The sequence below is a fragment of the Leuresthes tenuis genome, unplaced genomic scaffold (genome assembly GCF_036924035.1).
Source record: "Leuresthes tenuis unplaced genomic scaffold, fLeuTen1.0.hap1 SCAF_18, whole genome shotgun sequence".
Classification (NCBI taxonomy): Eukaryota; Metazoa; Chordata; class Actinopteri; order Atheriniformes; family Atherinopsidae; genus Leuresthes; species Leuresthes tenuis.
The window spans coordinates 2,948,895-2,972,140 of NW_027325372.1; the positions used below are offsets into that span (position 1 = coordinate 2,948,895).

Sequence of the window (23,246 nt, forward strand, 5' to 3'; positions counted from 1 at the left end):
TCAGTCTTCGGACAACACCTGCTTTAATCTGAAAGAAACTGGCCTGCAGTTGATCCAGGTAACGCTTTTACCTCATTTAACCATTCATTTTCTGTGCTGATAAACTGGTAAACTTGAGTCACTTAAACAGAATGTGAAGTTTTTTTTGTGAAAGTAATTTAAAAACATCTAATTCATCCCTTTTACTGAAACAAACAGGTGTTTTCCTGCTGACCTCATCATTTAGTGGTCTGAAGTAGTTAAGCGGTGAAATATAGTGTGAAATATAGGACAAATCAACAATAAAAGCTGTATTTTTTCTTTTTTAATTCATTTTGTGGTTACCAATGTTTCAGTTTATGTAGTTTGAGTGGGATGGACTGATCAGATGAATTAAAAATCACCTGTTTGGTACTTTAACTGAAGCTGTTGGGAGGCTAATGGACATAAATGGAAACATCTTCTAAAACTTGAATCATATCTGACAGAATATGAGTGTTTCTGTGGCAACTGGAAACTCCAAACGATCCGCATCATTTATTCCATTTTTTTTATTTATTTACACTTCAGTCATTCTTCTGGCTCAATGCTTTTATTCTTTAACCTCCTCGTTCTGACGAACCAGCGGAACTCGTCTTGCGTCGCGTCTCCTTGCTCAGTCCGGATCATGAAACCGTTTCCGGGGACAGGGTACCAGCAGTAAACATGGCGGAGGAACTGCTGGAAACAGTGGAGAGACTTCAGTCCCGGATTCTGGACAATCCAGAGCCTCGAAAGGTAACGACTCCCCCGGTCGACACGGACAGATTTGATGTTTCACACCGACCGTGTCGTGAATTTTGACCGAAGCCGAGAAATATGTCAATTCCGCAGCTCTTCGAGGGTCGCAACGGTTTTTAAATGCCGCGTTCACGGGGCGCTGTCTGGCTCCGTCCTCTGAAACGCCTCCAAGAGGTTTCAGCTGTCTTTTTTTTTCTGGGGCCACCCTGAAGCTGCAAAATTACATAGGAATGTTGTCAATCTGGATTCAGTCAGAAGTCATACACGATGAACACTTAACACTTGGCTTGTAGCTTAATTAACATGAGACACAAAGCTCCTAATCTTCATTATTTTGCAATAATTGTATGAATGGTGATTGTCACCATTAGCACTAAACTAACTAAGAATAACTCTAAACCCTATTATCCGGTAATAACACTCATCATTCGGTCATATTCACTGCTTTGTTAGGTAGAGATTACTAATAGTAAGTAGGTGAACAACAGATTAATAAATGTAATGAGTTTAGGATGTTATCAAACCTTCAACTCACTGAGAAATATATTTCTATTTAGCCAATCTAACTTGTCTGTGGAACTACCCCCCATGTTTTTACAGTGCTACGATCTGAGTCAATAATGACACAGACTTTTTTGATAATAAACAGGATGAAATATAAAATATATGGCCATCAATCAAAGATTTAAAAAAAGCAGATATGTTGCACAAAATAATAGTTCAGAGAACACTTTGTGTACATAGAGTGAATAATATTCAGTTTAAATCATTTACAAATCTACAAATTTGACATTTTCTTCTTCATTATCTTGTACTATATATGATAATTTCTTCACGTTTTTATTTGCTTCTAAAGTCATGAACTAATCCTTAATTATTTGATATTTATACATTCTTTGTTATTTTCTCTTAAATAGTATCTCAGTCACGTTGTTGCTGCAGAAATCCTATTTTCTGTCTGTCAAGCTGTGTTTTCTTTGCTGTTTTTCATAGATGCAACTAAAGAAATGGGAACAAATGATGTCTTTGTGACAAAGTGCCTAAAGATCCAGTTTAAAATGGCTTCTTTGCTAAGTTGTCTGTTCTGTGTCGACACAACACTGGTTCATGCCTTGAGTTAGGAGCCTTTTTTCTGCCTGAATGATTCATAGGTCAGAGTTAAGTTGGGTAGTAAACAAATACATTCCTCTGAAAATGGTCAGGTACAAGGAGACCATCACTGGAGATGAATGAAAAAGCTGAAAATGTCCAAAGAAAAACTTTAAACAGACCTTCAGACCAGAACAGAACAGACTGCAAGAAAGGCTGTCTGCTTGAAAAAAAAATAAGAATAATATATATATATATATATTATTCATGTATATGATGTTTAGAAACTTGTTTAAACTAACAAGCCTATTAAATAACTTTTCTGAATTTCACCTAATGTCTAAAAATATGTTTTTAATCCTAAAAGTTTAGGATCCATGACAGGTAAAATCGTTCTTGCATAGCATTTAGAGATTTCCGACAGCCCTTAAAGGCATCGTGTGAGACGTCACGATAATTAGGAGGCTTTAACTTGTTATAACTAACCCCTTTAACTCGTTTGTGCCCCAAAACAGCGCGTGTCAGCCTGTTACATTGACTGTCAGTAGATTTTCTACCAGCCGTCAGAGCACTGACACCAAAAACCCCACATTACTCGTCTTTTGGGCGAACTCTCGGTGAGAGTAGCCGTTAGCCGTCCAGCTAACCACCGTCAGCGCCGAGAGAAGTGACAGATCAGCGGCCGCAGGCCTGTAATGTTACACCGCTGCTGGTTAACGGTGGCTGGACCCCAGCCGTGCTGTAAAACACGGTCTGCTGCTTTATTTCTGAAAACTAGAACCGTGTAGGTGAAGGTAAACGGTGTGCGGGCTCGCCTTTGTTTACTGCTTATGTGGAACAAAGCGGTGCTGATGTTAGAGGGGGGTTTGGTGGCCAGGAGCGACTCTCCGGCTCATGAAGTCACACTTATATTAAAAACCACAGAAATATGAGACCTCAGGGGTTTTACTACATCTCAGGTCTCACATCTCTGAGCCTCCCGACGGATTAAGCTGCTGTTTCCAGTTTGAAACGAATGAATGAATCTCAGTCATCAGGTTTGTTTTTAACAGTGACAGCTCACATAGTCACTGAGATTCAGCTGTTTCACTTCATCCCGTTCTCACCTTTTACTGATTTTATGCTTTTATCAGTGCAAGTCAAAGCCGAGTCCGCTCCTGATCAGGTGTTTTGAGGCCTCCTCCCAACATACACACAACCGATGATATATGAGCATTCAAAACAGCCAATTCCTGGCAAAATACCATTTAACAATGATTTTGTATTCACACAACAAGCATTTTGGCTCAGTAAATAATAGAAACAAGTAAAAAAAACAGTTAGTTACCAAACAAACAGTTTATGGTGTGGTGTTTTCATTGAAAGATAAACCTTGAATTAACAAAAGTAGAAGAAAAAGCAGCAGAAAGAGCCCCGTTGGTGCTGTTGCGTCGTGGTAAAACGCCGGCTGTGGCCTTGGCGCCTCGTCTGGTGACAGTTTTCAGGGAAAAATGGAAATAAATCCATCATGCGAGCAGATTAAAGATGAGTTTTGGTTAAAGATTGCAATGTAATACATATGAATTCGACTGCCAGTACTAATAACAGTAATAATGGTGTTATTACTGTCTGTGGTTGTTATTGTTGTTGATATTTTATGAAAAATATGAGGAAAACATGCTGATTCTGAATCAAACAGACTGATATTTCCTAATTTGGGTTCTTCTGTGAACGATGAATCAGATCCACGCATTTCTGCTGGCTTTTCTCCGGCTCCTGTCTTTCTTTGTGACTTGTAATTCCTTCGTATCTTATGGTTTGAACTTCTGTTAATTAAGGGCACATTTTTACTCTAAAACATGCCGTTCTCGGAGTTAAGATCGAGCCGGGACACTGTGGCCGTTCAGGTGCCACCAGACGTCTAATCGGTGCTGCTGAATAACATTTAAAATCATCAGCTGAGGCTGGAGCTCATTATCAGACTCCACCAGGCATTAAATAGCAGCACTTGGCGCTTATTTATCTTCTGTTGGTGCTAAATGCACGGCTGAGATTCTTCTGGCGCTTTTGGCTTGTCGTACCTTTGCGTCATGAGGCAATGTGCCTCCGGCTAACAGAGAAAAGACAAATAACGTAGCATTAAAAGCAAGCTAACAGCCTCCTTTAACAGCTTATTTAGCTCAAAGGTTCCTCCACTGACAGCTGACACACTGTTCAACTGTGGTACCAGAACCTTTCATTCTCCACCTCTTCACCAGGCTGTCGACCTTCTTAACCTTTTCCAGATTTAAACAGGCTTTTATCGCCGATTGTCTGGCGGTTCGTTTGTCAGTTAGTGCAGAAACGCTTTGACTCTCATTACAAACACGTTACAGGTGTGGAAACATCAGAAGGTTAGCCGGTAAAGTCTGTCAGCTCGTCTGTTTATGATCAGCCCAAACATTTGAATATGTAAAGATGGGAGTTGGACCATCCAGTCTACATGTGTTTGAGGACTTGGAGCAGGCTGATAACTGTGTTCTCTGAGGGATTCTGTGGGGGGAGCACAGGGTACAGGAGTCTGACCACAGTTAGAGCCGTGTCCACATTCTTGGTACCAATTGGTTCTGGTTTACGGTGCGTGTTGGACTCCATCAGGGCTGCTCCTCGTCACAGATCCTGTTTGTGGTTTTCATGGACAGGATCTGGAGGTGGAGTCGGGGGGAGGAGGGCGTCTGGTTCTGAACCTCAGGGTTACAGCTCTGCTTTCTGCAGATGATGTGGTTCTGTTGACCTTCAGCTCACAGCTGAGTGTGAAGCAGCCGGGATGAAAGTCAGCTCCTCCAGATCTGAGGCCATGGTTCTGAACCTCCGGGTCGGGATGAGTCTCTGCCTCAGCTGGAGGAGTTTCAGCATCTCTGGACCTGGTTCTCAGTGATGGTGAGTTGGATCAGAGATGGACAGATGGATCGGGGCTTCGTCAGCAGTAATGAGGGCGCTGCTCCGGTCCGTTTGGTGAAGCTGAGCTGGAAGGAGAAGCTTTCAGGTTCCTGCTCCATCTTTGTTCCAACCCTCACCTGTGGTCACAGATCTGGGTTCTGACTCAAAGAATGAGGTCGTGGATACAAGCGGCTGAGATGAGTTTCCTTCAGAAGGAGGCTGGGCTCAGCCTTAGAGATAGGGGGAGGAGCTCCACCACCAGGGGGAGGAGCTCCACCACCAGGGGGAGGAGCTCCACCATCCGGGGGGAGGAGCTCCATCACCAGGGGGAGGAGCTCGGAGTAGAGCCGCTGCTCCTCCACATAGAAAGGAGTCAGCTGAGGTGGTTCCTCTGGTCAGGATGCCTCCTGGTCGCCTCCCTTTGGAGGTTTTTCAGGCATCTCCATGGGTTCCCCCAGGAGGAGCTGGAGAGTGCTGCTGGGGAGAGGGATATCTGGGTTTCCCTCCTGAATCTGCTGCCTCCACAACCTGACCTTGGATAAGCAGAAGATGATGGATGAATGGATGTTATTTATAAAGGGTGCACACCTGACCACCATCCCCAAAAAGAGAAGGTTTTCCGCATGATTGGTCATGTTTTCCAAACACTTATATCCTGCATCTCCAGGACTGTCTCCCAACCAATCCAAACTGCAGCTTTCTGTTCCATCCCAGAGGAAGTCCTGCTTTAACTGTTAATGCTGTTTGTGTTTATTTTCCAGCTGCTGAAAACTCTCAAAAGACTCGGGGAGCTGCCCATGACGGTGGAAATACTGGTGGTAAGGACTGCTCTTAAACTGAGATATATGTTAGTGCTGTAGGGCGAAACTGGATGTGAGACTCCTGTCATGTGATACCTGCCTCAGTAAATCTTTTGTCGTCTCACAGGAAACTGGAGTGGGGAAAACTGTGAACTCTTTCAGGAAACATGAGGTCGTAGGAGAGCTGGCGAAAAACCTTGTGGCCAAATGGAAGAAGCTGGTTCCTCAGTCTGCAGAGAGGTACCTCCCACAGATCTAAGCCTTCAAACAGCGCCGAGGAGTCCTGTTCTGTAATTTAAGATCAGCACAGTTCAAAGCCTTAGAATAAAGTTTGGATAGATCTTTGTCAGGGTTAGAGAGTTTAATTTAATTTAGAGTAACAATGAAATAGATAAAGGTGGCATTACAAGGTAAACGCTTTCTAAAATAAATAAAAATCTGTCGTTCGAAATTAAGTCTGTAGGAAGAAGCTAAAATGATCCTAAAATACCATATTTCCTTTCGTAAAAGCCTAAATCTTTATTCATATTTTCTTTTTTACCTACAGTGATTTATGTTGATGCTTGAATCTGGAACGTTGCACACAAACACACACACTTCCTGCACCATTTTAAATGAAATCCCCTCTGAATTTAACTCGAAGTGCACGTGCACCACGTGCAACAGCAGCCCGGACGGGTCCAACAAGGGTCAGAATGAATGAATCGAGTGGTAGGATAATTGTAGGATAATATCACTGCTAAACGCATAATCCTGTCCAATAAAATGTATGATAAACTTTATTTCTGCCTGCTTTAAAAGAAGTCCAGTTATCAGCTGAATCCTGGGTTTTACAGTGTATCAACCCCCGTCTCGCCCTGTGTAAAGCAGAAATAAAATGTGCTCACATCACAGAAGAATGTATTATTAACCACTAAGTCACACACGAATGATTAAATCAATCACTAAGGAAGTATGATTAGAGCTCTGTGGACAGGCTGCTGGTAACAAAGTGCCTAAAGATCCAGTTTAAAACGGCTTCTTTGCTAAGTTGTCTGTTCTGTGTCGACACAACACTGGTTCACCCTTGAGTTAGGAGCCTTTTTTCTGCCTGAATGCTTCATAGCTCAGAGTTAAGTGGCTGAACAAAGAAAAAACACTGAAAATGCTCAGGAACAAGGACTGAAAATGAGTGAAAAAGCAGAAAATGTCCAAAGAAAAACTCTGAAAGAGCTTAAGAAAGCTGGAGAACTATTGATCAGGACACTTCAAAGGTTACAGGAAAGTCTGGCTGCTTGGAGGGAAACAGGAAGAAATGAGGCTGGATCAGGAGTTTGGATCAGAAATGTAAAATGCACCAAAAGTCAGTGAAATGTATTTGGTCCCTCTGGTGGATCATTCATAGGCGAGTAAGCACACTCGGAAAATAAACTAATTTTTCTGAGCAAAATCATGTTAGTCTGACTGAAATTGAGCCTCTCAAATCTGGACTAACACCCAGTATGAGATCAAGTTACTCCTCCATCTATACACTCTCCTCAACTCAAATGATCTTAAGTGGTTTGCCAAAAAGTTCCATATTTTCACGCCGGAGGCTACTGTCGGATTTATGGGATGTAAGCAGAAGCACTCCAATAGATAGTAAATATGGCGTCAAAAGGTTAGCATTTCTTGATCTTAAGATGGCAGAAAAAGGCACGAGAATTTGACGATACAAAACATCAAAAGTAAGCTTCCACACCCCCTACAGGTCACTTGCATATTGCAGCTTTCGTACATGTAACGTTAATTTCTGAGGACGGACACAACCGACGCAAGTAACGCAAGTCAGCCATGATAAACACGCAAAGTTAACAGCAACTGTATTTTAGGTTTTTTAACTGCTGAATTCCCCACAAAGCTGCTCTCATTCACATATTTTTCAGTTTCTTTTGTCAGAAACTGGGACTGAATATCAGCCCGTTAAGGCTACTTCAGCTCATTTAAAGCGTTTCCAGACTGTCGCTCTGCTCTAATAAAATCCTGATTTTTATAGCCACAGAATCACCGTTAAAGTAGCTTAAAGACGGCGTCTGAGCAGTGAATTCAGCTGGACTCACATGGACCGTGACCTCCCTCAGAGGAGGTCAGAGGCGGCAGGATGCCTGGAAGCTGTTCTCAAACAGTCCAGCATTGTTTGTAAGTTTCACTGTCCCTGTATTTCCTCCTCAGACCCAACAGCCACGCCAAAGAGGCTTCCCGCTCACATCCACCGTCTCGAGGCCACGATGCCGGCAACACAGGAGGCCACAGACGCCACAGAGAACCCTCCCCCGAGGAAGAGCACTCCTACATAGAGGAGGAGGGGGAGGAAGAGGAGGAGAGGGGTTACCATACCAACTACTCACCTTCACCTCCCCAACACGACCAGTACAGCCCCCCGCAGAGAGGAGGCTACCAGTCAGACGAGTACGAAAGCCCAGAGCCGGAGCCTGAACCCAGCCCGCCTCCTCGGAAAGAGGCCCGCCACGCCAAACCAGTCAAAGAACCCAGCAAGAACCACCACCACAGCGAGCGAAACAGGGACAGAGACGAAGAGCGGCGGCAACGCCACGCTCAGACGAGTAGTGACCGAGGAGGAGGAGTCGGGGAGGGAAAGAAACGTAGCGGCGACCGAGAAAGACAGAAGAGTCCAGTACAGAAGGCTGCCAAGCATGGCAGGAAGTCCACAACACACGACGGCAAGAGGGAGGAGAGGAAGAAGGGAGGAGACGATGGTGAGAGTTTCCAGCATCCAGCTCTTTTTAAACCAGTGTTTTCATCATCAAAAAAGTTTAAAATCAGCGAATTCTGAACCATTTCTGGTGTTAAAGTTGATAAAGAACGGCGAGTTGGAAACGTGGCTCTGCCATAAATCATGGAGCAGTTCTTATTCCAACAGAAGATAAAATAATGACTGATATGACGTGAGTGTTATCAGCCTGCATCAACACACAGCGACATCCTGTTCCTGATAACTCACGCTGTGGATGTTGAGTCAGTCTGCTGACAGGAAGTCGCAGTGAAACACCTGAAAAACGCTGACTCATGCTTTCTGCAGCGTTTTAATGCACAGCGCCACAAGATGAGTGTTTCAGAAACAAATTCAGTTCAGTTTTATTTATAAAGCACCAAATCACAACTAATCTAATCTCAACATACAGTCAAATTACAAGCAGATTCATTGTAAAACTCAAATTAAATCAAATCAGTTTAATATGGAGCCAATTAACAAAAAAACATGCCGAGTTAAGAAAAACAACAGGTTGCATCGAAACTCCTGAGCGTGCACGAGGCGACTGGGACGAAAAATACTGAGAGGCAAAGTCGATACATTTTTTGATTTAACATTAACACAATTTAAAGAAATGCAGTTTAAAATGAAAGCAGAGAAATGGATTTATTTCACATTCCGTATGTTTATTTTTACATACATTTTTTAAAATCAAATTTTAGTAGCATTTATTATCATATAGTTATTTATTCAGCCATTTTTATATATATATACATACATATATATGTATATATATATATATTTATGTACTTATGGCGCTTTCAGTCCTCCATAAAGTATGAATTTAGAGACGGATAATTTGTCCACGATGTTTTTACGGTATCCCATCAGGGACAAACCAAACGCTCATGGTACCACGAGCCTTTCCAGTTTTATCGTGGCCACCGCAGTTTGTTGTTTGTGCTCAAATTTTCCCCAAAACTTTTCTGTAATTAATTATTTTCTCATGAATTTCCACCTTTAACCTCTGCGTCTTCAGGGCGACCGCGGGCACCGAAGGACTCTCCGTCTAAAGAGGAGGAAGAGGATTTTGAGACGCCCACCATGTCCTTCGAGTCCTTCCTCACATACGACGCCCCAACGCCAGTCAAGAAGAAGAAGAAGCCAAATTTACCGTCTTCGACGTCACATGGCCGGCCGTCTCACTCCTCCTCCACGTCGTCTTCCCGCCAGCCCTCCTCTGCGCCCGTCTCCTCCTCTTCTTCCTCCAAAGCAAGCAAGTCGAACGGCGCTCAGAGCACCAAGAGGCCTCATTCAGGCTCCAGTTCGTCAGCTGCTGCACCGACACCGGAAAAACGCAAGAGGGTGAGCACCAACCACGCTTTTTCTGGAGTTTACCACCACATTTCATCTCAAATGAAGTTTCTTTGGTTTTCTTATGGCCATTTTACTGTGACTCTGTCTCAGTTAGTCATGCAGTGTCACATTAAAGGCTTCTTTTTATATTCAGATGGCAGTTTAAACCTTAAATATCATGAGTAGTTTCCATTAATGCTCAGCTGCACATCAGCAAAGGCTGACGGAAACATCAAAATACTAAATTAAATTCAATCAGTTTATTTATATCGTACCTAATCACAACAAATATCATCTCAAGGCACTTCAGTTATACAGTCCAATTCAAACCAATTAGAGCCCAATTCATTGTAATCATAATCCAATCAAATCCAATTCATTGAATTCAAAATTAGTCCAATTCGTACATTCAAAACCAATTCAAAAAACAATTTCCCAGCTAAGGAAACCAACAGATTGCACCAAAACTTCTCTTCGGTCCGTCCTGAGCGGCACGAGGCGACTGTGGAGATAAACGACTCCCTTTTTACAGGAAGAAACCTCCACCAGAACCAGAAAAGACCTTAAACTGAGCTGCATGGCTGCGTATGTTAGCTCCCTGTGTGCCTGTTCACCAACAGTCGTTATGATCGCCATAGCAACGCAGCAGCTGCATCGCTCTGTGGCAGTTAAAAGTAGCCAGACGGGCACAGGTGTCAGTTGAATTTAGGCCGACCGTACCCCTGAAACTCTGACCTCCTGAGCGGAAACTCTCACAGCCATGAGTATAATTTTGAGACTGTGAGCGCCAGGAGAGACAGAGGAACGAGTTTCTGTGTTTCTTATTCAAACTGAGTAAAAAATGTGGACAAGGCACCGAGTTAACGCCCCGCACTTTTAGATCTGAAGAAAATAAAGCAGACCCTGCTGAGAATAGATTTCTATGGTAGCTTGAGTGGGCGCACTCTGCGCTCTGAGCCAGTTTGAGAGGAAGCCCATCACAGTGATGATTTCACTGGGTGACAGCAGACAAAAATGCCTACGTTTTGATGTATAATTTGGTACAGGTAAAAGAGAGAAGTTTGTTTTTTTCAGATTAATCTGGAGGGTGAGTTTTTACCTTGATAGAAATGTAGTTATTGCTCATAAGGTTTGATGTTAACAGCTTTTGTGAATCATGTAAAAAAATGATTTCAGCAGTTAAAAATACACCCGAAGACCTCTTTCCATGGTTCTGTGTTTCTTCCTCCAAGTTGTCGACCATTGATGCGTCACTCAGTGGGTCTACATGATGAGATTAGCTGGATTACAGCTACAGTTGGGTTCTGCTCCTTATCTGAGGGTAATTATCCTTGGATATATGGCGGTGAATGAATGGAATCACTGGCACAAAGCATGTCATACCCCGGTACGATAGGTGGCGCTGTCCCCATTTCAGCTATCGCTAATAGAGCCACTTCCTGTTGACGTCTTCACCGCCACCAACAACAAACTCAGGCATTCAGAAAGATGGCGAACGCAGAGCGAGATGAAGCTGCGTCCCTCTCCATCTGTGATGAGCATGGTTATGGCACAGAGATGCACAACGGCACATTCTCCATGGCGTTGTTTCTTTCTTTCTGACAACAACAACAGGAATATCGTCTCCTTCGACTTCCGGGTGACGATCGCAGGAAAAAATCTGGAGCGATCTCGATCCGATCCGCTGTCGTCTACGTGCACGTTCAGTGCACGTTTGGATCGAGTTATCTCGGGTCTTAATTCGATCACAAGTAACCCAATCCGATCCGTTTTTGTCAGATTAAGGTGTCTACATGAACTGAATAACTCAATCTTATTGTAATTTAGCCATTAATCCGATCTGATGGCCCGCATGTAACCGCACTGAGTTTGGGCGCCGTTTGGGCGCCATTTTGGCCTGGAAACAGCTCCGTTTCTTAACGTTTGAATGACTGTGGCGGCAGGTTCATTTCCACAATTAAAAACATAATTTCTCTGAAGTTTGAACCAGTTTTCATGCTGTTTATTTCTTTATAAATGCCAACATGTCTCTTTGAAATAATTAACAAAATGATCATTCTAACAAAAGGAGTTCTTTAGTCTTAAAATATGAACTTTAAAGGGGACGTATTATGCAGGTCACCTTTAATCAAACAGCACATTTAAAAACAACTGAAGTCGATCAAACAGCTTCACAGAATAGAAATAGAACAATTAAAACAATAAATAGCACATCATAATCACACTCCACCTCATTTTATAGATATCAACAGTATGTCTTAATATATCCGCTTTAAAGTTTGTTCTTCTTTATTTCTATTTGCGACATCATTTCGTTTCTAATTTTTACAGACGGACAAAACACAGATGTTCATTTTAAGAGGTCGTATGTACAAAACAAAGAAGAAATCTGGGCTGTTTCTCAACACGAGTACTCGGCTGTGCTCGTGTTCTTCCGACAGTCGCAGAAATTCTCCAATTCAAAGTGTTCTTGCTCCGCCCATTTTACCCAGGACGGGGTTTCCAGATGAAGGAAAGAGGGCAGAGGAGAAAACACACGACTGGTTTGTGACTCCGTTGTGCTGCTTCCTCCTTGCCTTCATTTTAAAGCAGAGCAACAACAAGAGCGTTCCATTTTAAACATTTATTTCTTGATTTAGTCATCCACTCACTTAAAACGGCTGCTAACACGACCACTCGGACCTTCCGCATTATTTTCCCGCCCGTGGTCGATTCAGAGGCACCCAGAATACAGATGCTTTGATATTAATGATTAATTGTAATGTGTCTGAAGTGAAAACACAGATCATCGTTGAGTATTTTATCAACAATATCCTTGTGGAGATAAAGGTGAAGTAACACAATAGCTGAGTTTAGCATCATTCAGTACTTATATCATCCAGAATAACCGCTCTGCGTTCTCTAGACTTCGTACTTCCCATACTTTCTAACACATATTCACCACAGGAACACTTTCGGACTATGTGCTTTGAGCTTTCATGTGACGAGCTTGATGAGAGGTTCAGTGCTTCACTCAGAAAGCTGGTCTTTTTACGAAGAAGTGTCACTCTCAGTTGCTTGTGGTGTTATCTTTCGATGTTTCTTCTCGTCTGATGGATGAAACTCTGCCTTCCAGCTGTTGATTTAAGTCTGTTGTTGTGTGCAGGTTGTTGAATCTCTTCCGACTCTTCCTGAAATCCCTCTGCCAGCGATCCAGCCCAACTACAGACCTCTGCCCTCCCCGCCACTGTCCCCTCAGAGGCGCAAAGGTAAAAATTATTTCACGTTGAACGTCCTTTCAAAGCCATGAGACCCACGTGTGAATGCTGGAATTGATCTGATGTCAGGGCGACCCTCTTATTCCTCATTTCTGCTTGGTTGGGACGAGCTACGAGGACAAAACAGCACTTTCTGACCTGATCGCGTTCTGTCAGAGGAGTTAAATCTGTTTTATTTGAGATTTAACAGACCTGATTCTAACGTGCTGCTGCTGGATATAATAATACAGTTGATGAGGTCCCTGTCTGTAAATCTTTTAGTCGCTTTAAGGTAAAGAAAAGCTGTGATCTTGATGGTGTGGGGGGTGTTATTGAAGTGTTGTGTGCTTTCATTCCTCTCTGGAGCAACACAAAGTCTAAAGTGTTCAGAAGAAGTCTACGGTGGTGCCAGTGGGAAAAAGGCAGGAAGATGATCGGCCTGTGATGAAGTCATTTGAGCATCTTGTTAAATCAGAAGTCTTCCTCACTGTGGATTTTAATCCAGTATGTTGGCTCACAGATTTCTTAACAAAGATCTCTGGGTTAATAAAAGCTTTCCCAGTTTATTTGTTTTACACACAAACGCATTTCACAGATCTGTGACTGTGAGTCTACGACATGGGACTGGATAATGTGGTGGTATGATTTGTGTGGGGGGCCTTTATGAAAGGTACTACCTCCAGTAGGGGTCCTTGGGCAAGACCCCCTTACCCTACCTGTGAGTCCTTTTGGATAAAAGCGTCTTACAGACACATAAACCTGGTGAGGAGCAACATCCTGGTCCCATCCTTGATGAGTTCTGAGGGATTTGACCCTTCTTTCTGCCCCCCCCCACTGACACAAACACAGATGCTATTTGTAAAAACGTTGCTCTTTTTAAGGAAGTTTTATCCTGCTTTTAGCGAGTCTGTTCTCACATTTTCTATAATCAGCTGGTTTGGTGGCCTTGGCCTCAAAAATAAGATTTTCAGGCAGTGCTCTTTCTTTTAATGACATCTGGCACCTCTGAATGACAGAAGAGGAGGTTCAGCTTTCCCAGATGCAGTGCAAACAGACACAGGCTGTCATTTATTCCCTCTGCTGCTGTTTCTTAACAGATTGTGGGTTTTTGTGTTGTAATTTGTGTTGTATGTTCTGTTGACGACTGTCTGCAAAGCAAACTGTTCCACGATGACGTTTTAGTTTTACTCTATTTCTTTCTCTCTAAAGACACGTCCTGCTGGAAGGTCGCAGCAGCTGCACAGAAGGAGATTATTAAATGATCTAGTTTTTCTTCTTCCATCTTTAAATGGGGAGGAAGGAGCTAATGTTTCATTCTGATTGTGTCTGACATGACCAGATGAATTTCAGCTTTTGCATTTTTCTCACCAAGCAGCTGCGAACGTCTCTTTAGACACTTTTAAAGTTTCAAGTTTCACGTGCGCTTGGATGTGACTTTTTTGCATATTTACAGGCATTAATATGGTTCTAATATCAGTGTCAACATATCTGTTAACACCCATTCTGCTGTTCTGAGTCAGACTGACTGACTTTCACTTCCTTCCGTCTTTAGCTTCAGTTCCCGTCTACAACGATGAGGAGGATGCAGGCTTCACAGGGAAGCGCTTCAACTCCAAGATGGTGGTCTACTCGGGATCGAAGACCGCCTACTTGCCTAAGATGATGACTCTGTATGACCAGTGCATCCGTGTGCTGCAGAACAACATTGACTGTGAGTGGCTGCTATACTTTTATCTCTTTAGAGCAATCAGTGAGCGGCCCTGCAGGTGGCAGCAGAGTGCCCGTAGATGACTGAAGCTCATGCTCACCATAGAATTAGTTAAATAGACTACGCCAGGGATGAGTGATTGTTGGAGCCAGGGGCGAGTTAAAGTATGAGGGAGATATTGTAGCCCTAACAGGTCAGGAGGTGGTACTACTGATGCTGTTTTTATGCTAAAAGGAGCGTGAAGAAGGACAACTGCACTTCTTCTTCTTCTTGGATCTTAAAGGCGTTTCACCTCTCATCCAAAAGGTGTCCTCAGAGTACAGTTGGTGGGCCGTACCTGACCTTTATTGGGGTCATTTACATTATTCTCACGTATAAGGCAGAAAATATAAAGGTAGTTTGCTCAGTTTGTGTTTTGTCCTTTGGGTGAACCGGAAGCAGGATCTTACGCTTCGCTCTGACTGCACTTCAGCATGTGGTTATAAATCGGATACAGATCGGATTCGTGCGATGTGACCTTTTCGTACGTCTTCTACTCTTGATCGACGTTCATCACAATTCTTTGCAGGCGGAAGTCGCCACATGTCTGCGTCAGTCTTTCCGAAACACGATGGATGAGAGCTCAGACGTTTGAAGTTTGACGCCAGCGTCTCCACTTCTGGTTGCGCCTGTGAGTCGGTTCAGTTTGGTGAACCGTTCACTTTAAAGAGTAAAGTGAAACAGGCCAACAGCAGAAGATCGGATCTGAGCCTCCTTCAAACCCAAGAACACCCTCAGTCAGAGTCTGCTTCACCCAAAGGACAAAAGACCCAAAAAAACACTGAGTTGTGTCGTGTTTGCAAAGAAAAGGGACACTGTAAAGACAGTCATGTTCACAGTCTGGATAGAGAAGACCGATGGTTTGTGAGAGGAGTCAAGGAAGAACAGAGAAGGTGGTCTCAGGTATCACTTTCCCAGCACCTACAATGCAGCGTTGTCTCTCCTCCCCGGGCGGTTTCACAGTCATTCACACTTTGTGACCAAAACATTACAAACTGGTAAACAACTCACAGGTGACCCTAACCGGGGGCTCACACCAAAAGCGACCACAGCCTCTCACAACGCTTACAACCCGCCGCTTCTACTTCTTCTGCCGCTGGAAGCGGCCAGAGAAGCCGGAAGCGGCCAAAGGGGCGGGGCTTATATGTATAGCAACTAGCAGATGAAAAATAATAATCCATACATACATCGGTTCCCTCTTTCACCATGGATCGTACTCTGCGCCTTCTTTGTGTTTCTTTGTGTTTGCGCTCTGCCGTTTTCCGCCTTTTTTTCCGCCTTCGGAATCCAGATCGGCCCTAATTGGCTGTCGTCGCGTAGCGTCACTGCTCATTTGCATAAAGTTGAGCCTTTCTCAACTCTTAAAGCTCATGAAGCTCACAACGCCGGCCGCTCATCAACGCCAGCTTACATTGAAAATGAATGGCAGCTGCCCGCTCACGCCGCTCACAACGCTTTTGTTGTGAGCCCCCGGTAACCCTTATTTAGGCTCTTGGGATAACATAAAAGTTTTTTTAAACGTGGGTACATGCGCTAACACAAGCCGGTGAAACCCTTTATCTTTACCCTCGGTGCTCTGGGAGCTCTTGTGCATTCAAAGCAGACCCAGAACCTGCTTCTAACTATCAGGAAGTCATCCAGCTGCATGAAAGGATGACATCACACTGAGTCCCACGCTCTTACACGTGCACCCTGAAATAAAACTTTAAGTTACCGTATACTGGAACATATACTGTTGGGTGCAACACATTTTAAAATACCACGAGAGAATCTGGCAGTTTTTTGTTCTTTAGCACCCCCTACAGGTGTGGGATGTAACACCACTGTGTAAAACAAACCTCCATCTGAGCCCTGCACGTGCACAGCTGTACACTTGTTGTCATGCTTTAGACCAGGGGCGTCAAACTCAAATACACAATGGGCCAAAATTTTAAATTGAACAAAGCTACGGGCCAAGGTTGAACAAATGAACCTTTTAATATGGAACCCAACAAGTTTTGATTTAACAATGAATACTGAACCAGGCTTATATAACTTTAAAGTCCAGGGGTGCAAAATTGCTAATAATAATAACGATAATAATAATAAAAACATATCAATGGCATATTAAATTAAATTTAAATAAAAATTGAATGCCTCCTTTCCGTTTGCAGCCTTCTGAGGTAAATGTCAAAATTAGCTTCTTACAACAGGCTAATAAATGTGAAAATAAAATAACATAAACCTCTTTTCATCTCCTTTACTTTCTGGCTCCTTTGAGCTGTGTCCAGGTCCTTATATTTGTCCTGGTGTTTCGTCTAATATTGTCATCCTTAGTTACTCCTTAGTTACTCCTTAGTTACTCCTTAGTTACTCCTTAGTTACTCCTTAGTTACTGACGCGTTGGCTCCACAAACAAGACAAACAGGTTTGTCTTTTACATAAACAGATATTCTGTCTCCCACCTGTCCAGAAAAGTTCTATTTTCTGCCTTTCTTTTGGCCATTTTTTGGTAGGTAACAGTGACAGCTGTGGTTTGAGGTCGAAGTGTGGTCTGGGGGAGAGGCGGGGGGCTTTCAGACGAAGGACTGTGCAAGAAGACCGCTAGCATAGATGCTACTGACACAGAGGAGGGGCGTACCTGCCTCTGTCCTAATTGACGCGCCAAAACAACAGCACAGCATTATGGGATTTGTAGTATAAGCCGTGAATGCGCTGCCGCCGTATAATACTGGCGGGCCAGCTCTAATATTAATTTGAAATTGCCTCGCGGGCCAAATATAATTACACTGCGGGCCAAAGTTTGACACCTATACTTTAGAGGCTGACAAAGACACCTCCAGGAGACACCAAAAATGCCAAAAACACCAAGTAGTGTAACGTTACAGGACCTAACAAGAATAAGAGCCAATCGGAGTGATCCGTTCAGTGACAGATTCAATGCAGATTAAAATACAGATGTTCAGACGTTCCTGTCAGCCAACTGTCGGCTTGGTGCATAATGCTCCTATAAGTACGAGCTACATTTGCTTCAAACAGATGCAGAGCCTGCAAATGTGAGGTCAAACTGTACCAGGTGGCCACTGTTCATTGTTTTGGTAACTTCAGCGTTGTTACTGGCGTTGGTGCACAATGTTTTCTATAGAACTGTTGCCCAGACTTGACTGTGAGGTCCTTCTTTGTTCTTTCAGCCATCGCTGAAGTGGGCGGAGTGCCGTTCGAGATCTTGCAGCCGGTCCTGGAGAGATGCACTCCAGAGCAGCTGTACCGCATCGAGCAATGCAACCAGGTTTGTGGACAAGGATGTGTAATATTGGACCATTTACCCCATCAGTTCAATTCAATTCAATTTTATTTATATAGCGCCAGATTACAACAAATGTCATCTCAAGGCACTTAAGTAATATAGTCCAATTCAAGCCAATTGGAATTCAATTCATTGTAATCATAAACCAAAGAAATCCAGTGAATTAATTTCAAAATAATCCAATTAGTTCTATCTGGTGTAGAAATCTGATGTTGTTTTATTTCACGTTCATGCAAAAATCTGGAAAATTCCCAACCCAGAAGTCAGCGGGACGTCGTTTTGTGTCGGGACGAGTCGACCCGCAGCACATGTCTGAACTTTGATTCCCGCTTTCTTTTCCTCCTCCAGTGTTTCATGGAGGATTCAGACGAGCTGTGGATGCGTCACTGTCACCGTGACTTCAAGCGTGAGTCGCCTCAGGAGTACGAGTCGTGGAGGGAGATGTATCTGAGGCTGCACGACGAGCGCGAGGAGCGGCTGAGGATGCTCACCCAGAACATCACCTCTGCACACGCCAACAAACCCAAAGGTGGGGGCAGCCTATCTGAGCAGCTCTGTAACATGCTGAGGATGGACACCAGTTTAAATCTGTGTTGTTTTCCACGCCAGTACGGCAGGTGAAGATGGCGTATGTAAATTCTGCAGCAAAGCCGCCGCGTGACGTTCGGCGCAGACAGGAAAAGTTCGGCACCAGCAGCGGTTTGTCCACAGCCGCCTCCACAGCAGCTGCTTCCCCCATCAAGTGAGTGCAGGCAGAATATCACCGTCACAGGTTATCGGTTAAAATGTTTCACAGCTGACAGACGTCACCGGAGAATTCAATTTTATTTATAAAGCGCCAGATTACAACAATTGTCATCTCAAGGCACTTAAGTAATATAGTCCAATTCAAGCCAATTGGAATTCAATTCATTGTAATCATAATCCAATTAATTCATATAGAGACAATTAAAAAAATTAATATCCGAGCTAAGGAAACCAACAGATTGGACCGAAACTTGTCTTCAGTCCAATCTCCCGTCCTGAGCCTGAGGGACTGTGGAAAGGAACGACTCCCTTTAACAGGAAGAAACCTCTGGCAGAACCAGAACCAGGAAGAAACCTCTGGTAGAACCAGAACCAGGAAGAAACCTCTGGCAGAACCAGAACCAGGAAGAAACCTCTGGCAGAACCAGAACCAGGAAGAAACCTCTGGCAGAACCAGAACCAGGAAGACACCTCTGGCAGAACCAGGAAGAAACCTCTGGCAGAACCAGAACCAGGAAGAAACTTCTGGCAGAACCAGAACCAGGAAGAAACCTCTGGCAGAACCAGAACCAGGAAGAAACCTCTGGCAGAACCAGACTCAGGAAGAAACCTCTGGCAGAACCAGAACCAGGAAGGGTGGCCATCCGCCTGGACCAGCTGGGGTTTGAGAAGACAGAAAAGAGGGAAAAGAGGAGGAAAAACACCATAACACCATTCAAAGGATACCTGCTGGAACAGGGAAACACAAGTTAATAACCACAATAATGTCACATGGACATAAAATCATTTGAGAAATTAAACAGGAGGAAAAAGAGAGCAAAGAGAGTAAAGGTGTGACAGATGAGCCCCCCCAGCAGTCTAAGCCTATAGCAGCTTAACTTTGCAGGTTTGTTACTGGAAGACGGCACGTGTTTGGCGGGATGACAGCAGCTGGAGCCGAAGAGCCCAAAACTTAGATATCATGTTACACAATGCAGCTCTCATCAGCTCCACATTTACTTACTGCCGCTGGTTCTTCTTCTACCGTCTCTTACGTTCGATTTCAAGCCTGTAGAACACATTCTTGTGCACGTAATGAGTCATTACGTCTAAATCGTGAACAAAACTTAAGTTACGTATCAAACTCAATCTGAAGCGGTCGGCCTGACAGATGCAGCCACACGCTGCGATGTTGAGGTGATCTGGATGAGAACTAAATGAGACTCTTACTGGGCCTGAACCTCGTCATATTCACTGTTTTACCTTTACCTTTTCCTGTAACTCTGCTATTTTACTTCCTCTCAGTTTGTGAAGTAGGAGCCCGTCACCATCCGTGGCTTTTAGCCTTTAGGTTTCTTGGGTTTTCCTTTGTTCTGGGTTTCCTTTATGTCATCGGTTTGATTCTCGCTCTTTACTTTCCTTTATTTTGACCTGCTGTTCTGTTGCTGATTGCTCTCACCTGCTGATAGATTGTCCCTCAGTATATACTCTCCTGGCTTTCCTTTGTGCTCTTTGTCACTTCATTGTCATTTTCTGCTCGTTGGTTCTTTTACTTTCTGGTCATACTTGCTTATCCTGCTTCAGTTTGGTCTTTTAAGGCCTCTGAGACCTTCTGCCTGTCTTCACCTCCTATGTTTAGGTCCTCTTCCTCCCTCCAATTCGACCACAAATCCTGGCAGAAACCACAGTTCTAACTTTAGGATTTATCCTGAGTTTGAACAGCTGCTACAGACCCAGAAGTCTCTCTGTGGGCAGCATTAGTGACTTAAATCTGATTTAGGCAGCCAGTGGAGGTCTCAGGGGAGTGGAGTGATGGAACATTTATTGCCTTTTCTTGATCTTTACTTTTTCGCCGTCTCCTGCAGAATACGACCGGCTACCATAGACTACTCTGGTGAGTCGAGCCGCTCCTTTTCCTCCCAACTCAACCCCTCTGCAGGCTCATCTCGCTCTTCAGCACCGGCAGCAGCAGCAGGAGGAGCAGGAGGAGCAGGACAACACGCTGCCCGGGACAAACCACAAGTAAAAAGTAAGTCTGTGGCATCTGTCCCTCTTCTATCCTCAGCTTTGAACGAAGATCTTTCCAAAATATCCGTTTTAAATCTAACAATCTCCCTCCTTTCTGCTTCCTGCAGAAATCGCTCCCATGATGGCCAAAACTATCAAAGCGTTCAAGAACAGATTCTCCCGCCGGTAGTGTGAAAGAGACTGAATGTATTTTATCAATTCCAGCTGTTTTTAATTTAAGTTTAGCAACATTTTACTGGAGACCCGCTTCCCCTGCAAACACACACACAGCGAACAGCGCATGAACTTTACAGTATTGGTGGGAAGATGGTTTCTCTTCTGTTTGTGAGTTTTTAAATCATGACGGTCGAACATTGTTTAGAGAGTAAAATCCCCAACTTTCCACAGGACACACAAACACACTCAGTCTGTTACCTTTTTCTCTTTTGTCAAGCAGACATGGTTTAAGAAACAGTTTCCTGGTTGTTTAGAGGACGGATTTCTCTTCTCCCTCTGCCCACCACGCCTGGAGTCTGTGTACCAACTTGTCATTTTGTAGGTTTGAGCTCAGCTTTTTTCTTTCCTCGGAGCCGTTGTCTTTTTAAGAAACACCCGAAACGCTTTGGCTCCTTCAGAGTCAGCAGCCCAGAAGAAATGATCACCTCCGGGTGCTGAAACTGAACCGCGTTCGTTGCCCTGAATGCGACTGAATTCATCAGTTCTCCTTCTCAAACGGCCCAAATCTGCACACAGAACCGACAGAACCTGCGATGCTCGCGTATTCAGCTGAAAACAGACGGTTTTTATCATCTCTCTTTACTGATCCCCCCCCCCCCAATGTATTTATTAAAACGTTTTCAAGCTTTTAGAAAAAGACCTCGAGATTATTTAGGAAACAGAACCGGCTCTGCGGCTGCAAACTGAACCAAAAGATCCGACAGCGCCCCCGTCACAGAACCCTGTGAAAGCTGCTCGGTCGTCGTTTTTACCCCTCGTGTTCTTTTACTTCTTGGTGTGCGAGATTTGAACGAGTTGTCGGGCGTTTTTCTTCTCTCAAAGCAAACAAACTTCTCCTTTTAAGGGACAGAAACGTTTAGTTTGATTCAAGGAGCAGTCGTTTGTTTTTATTTTCCTTTACGACCAAATGACACTACATTGGAAAACCTTTACATTTTACTCCTGTTTTGTCTCTTCGTCGCATGCATGATGCACATCACGACACCCGAGCTGCTTTTTAAAGACACAAACATATTGGATCATGTTTTACCTGCTGCGTTTTCAAGGTGCTGGGGCTGAGATGAAATCAAACACACATTGTGGACTTTTTTTAACCCTCCTGTGGCTTCGGATCATGTTTTTTCCTGCTGTTGAATGTGTACGATCTTGTTTCTATCTGCTTCACTGTGACAAACTGCTCGAGCGATGGCCGACGAGTCGGTAAGAGGCCGCCGAGGAAGGAAGTTAACAGGACGTCTGCAGCTTCATGATGAGATGTATTTATTTTCAGTGATGGGACCTGGTACCCCACAACATGGGCCCGAACAGAAGTAGATTAAAAATTGTAATTTTATTAGATTTTAATAAATGTTATATGGTCATTTTTATTAAAAATTGACTTTTGCCCTTAAAGAACGTGTGTGTGGGAACGTTTTTGTGCTTTTTAATGAGATTTCTGTTGAATTCAGGAGGAAATTTAACCCTCCATCTGTTCTGGAGGCTTTAATGATGAAGGAGGTGTAAATAGTGTGTAATTTTTCCTCGTGTTGCGTCTTCTCCTGAGTGGCAGGGTCGGTGTCACTGAAGCGTCTCATGTTTGATCAGAGCTTGCTGGAGCAGTGCCAATCAGATCGATCAATGAGAAACACTGCGGTGCTGAGGAGGGATCAGGTTGCACAGCTTTGCAGTGGTTTGATACAAAAAACATCATGAAATATTGAAACTGAGGTGTTTTATTGTATTTTTAAAGATGATGAGGTTGAGAGTCCCAGGGAGTTGTTTTTCTGGTAGTTGGTGATTTCCAGAATCTGGTTAAACAGAAGTTTTGGAGGAAGTCGGGTCGAAGGAGGAAACCATGAGCAGGTGAGTCTATGATGGCGACAGCTGCATACCATCACGGATGCTGTCTTTGATCTGATAAAAGATGCTTTCTGACCACAGGACAGTTTCCATTTCAGCTCCGTCTTTGATGAGTTCTGGTCCAGAGAAAGCGTCAGAATTTGTGAATCTTTTTTACTGTGTTGGTGCAGGTGGAGATGAACTGTGTTGGATGGTTTTCAGAAGACTTTCTGCTGCCTGAAGGTCACCAACATTCAGAGCTGGTTTTCAGTTTTCCCCCTGATGTTCAGAAAAGTTTCTGCTTCTCTGAATATTCTAATTATAAAACAGATGATTGAACCCACGGATTTGTTGTAATTCTACAATGAGAGAAATTTAGACTTTACACCTTTCACACCCCAGTACTAGCATTAGCATTACACAATTTATCCAACTTTCATCACAACACATCTTAGTCATGCTGGTGCTGTTTAATCTGTACTGGGACACCTTCAGGTAATCGTTTTAATGGGAAGAAGAGTTATTTTCAAAGCCTCAATCATCTTCAAATGAACAA

The 23,246-nt window shown here is 43.7% G+C and overlaps 2 protein-coding genes across 2 annotated transcripts in view; one reads left to right on the forward strand and one right to left on the reverse strand.

Annotated features, from left to right (window-relative positions):
• Positions 1 to 23,246, reverse strand: part of LOC140275544 (tripartite motif-containing protein 16-like) — a 292,422-nt gene that overhangs the window by 16,895 nt on the left and 252,281 nt on the right. The window lies entirely within an intron of this gene.
• On the forward strand, positions 652 to 22,267 carry eloa (elongin A). The gene is made up of 12 exons (XM_072371048.1): positions 652 to 756; positions 5,508 to 5,564; positions 5,674 to 5,786; positions 7,737 to 8,281; positions 9,317 to 9,642; positions 12,779 to 12,881; positions 14,422 to 14,580; positions 17,787 to 17,884; positions 18,251 to 18,431; positions 18,512 to 18,644; positions 20,494 to 20,657; positions 20,764 to 22,267. Exons 1-12 carry the CDS (start codon positions 685 to 687, stop codon positions 20,823 to 20,825), a joined length of 2,013 nt encoding a protein of 670 aa, XP_072227149.1. The 5' UTR covers positions 652 to 684; the 3' UTR covers positions 20,826 to 22,267.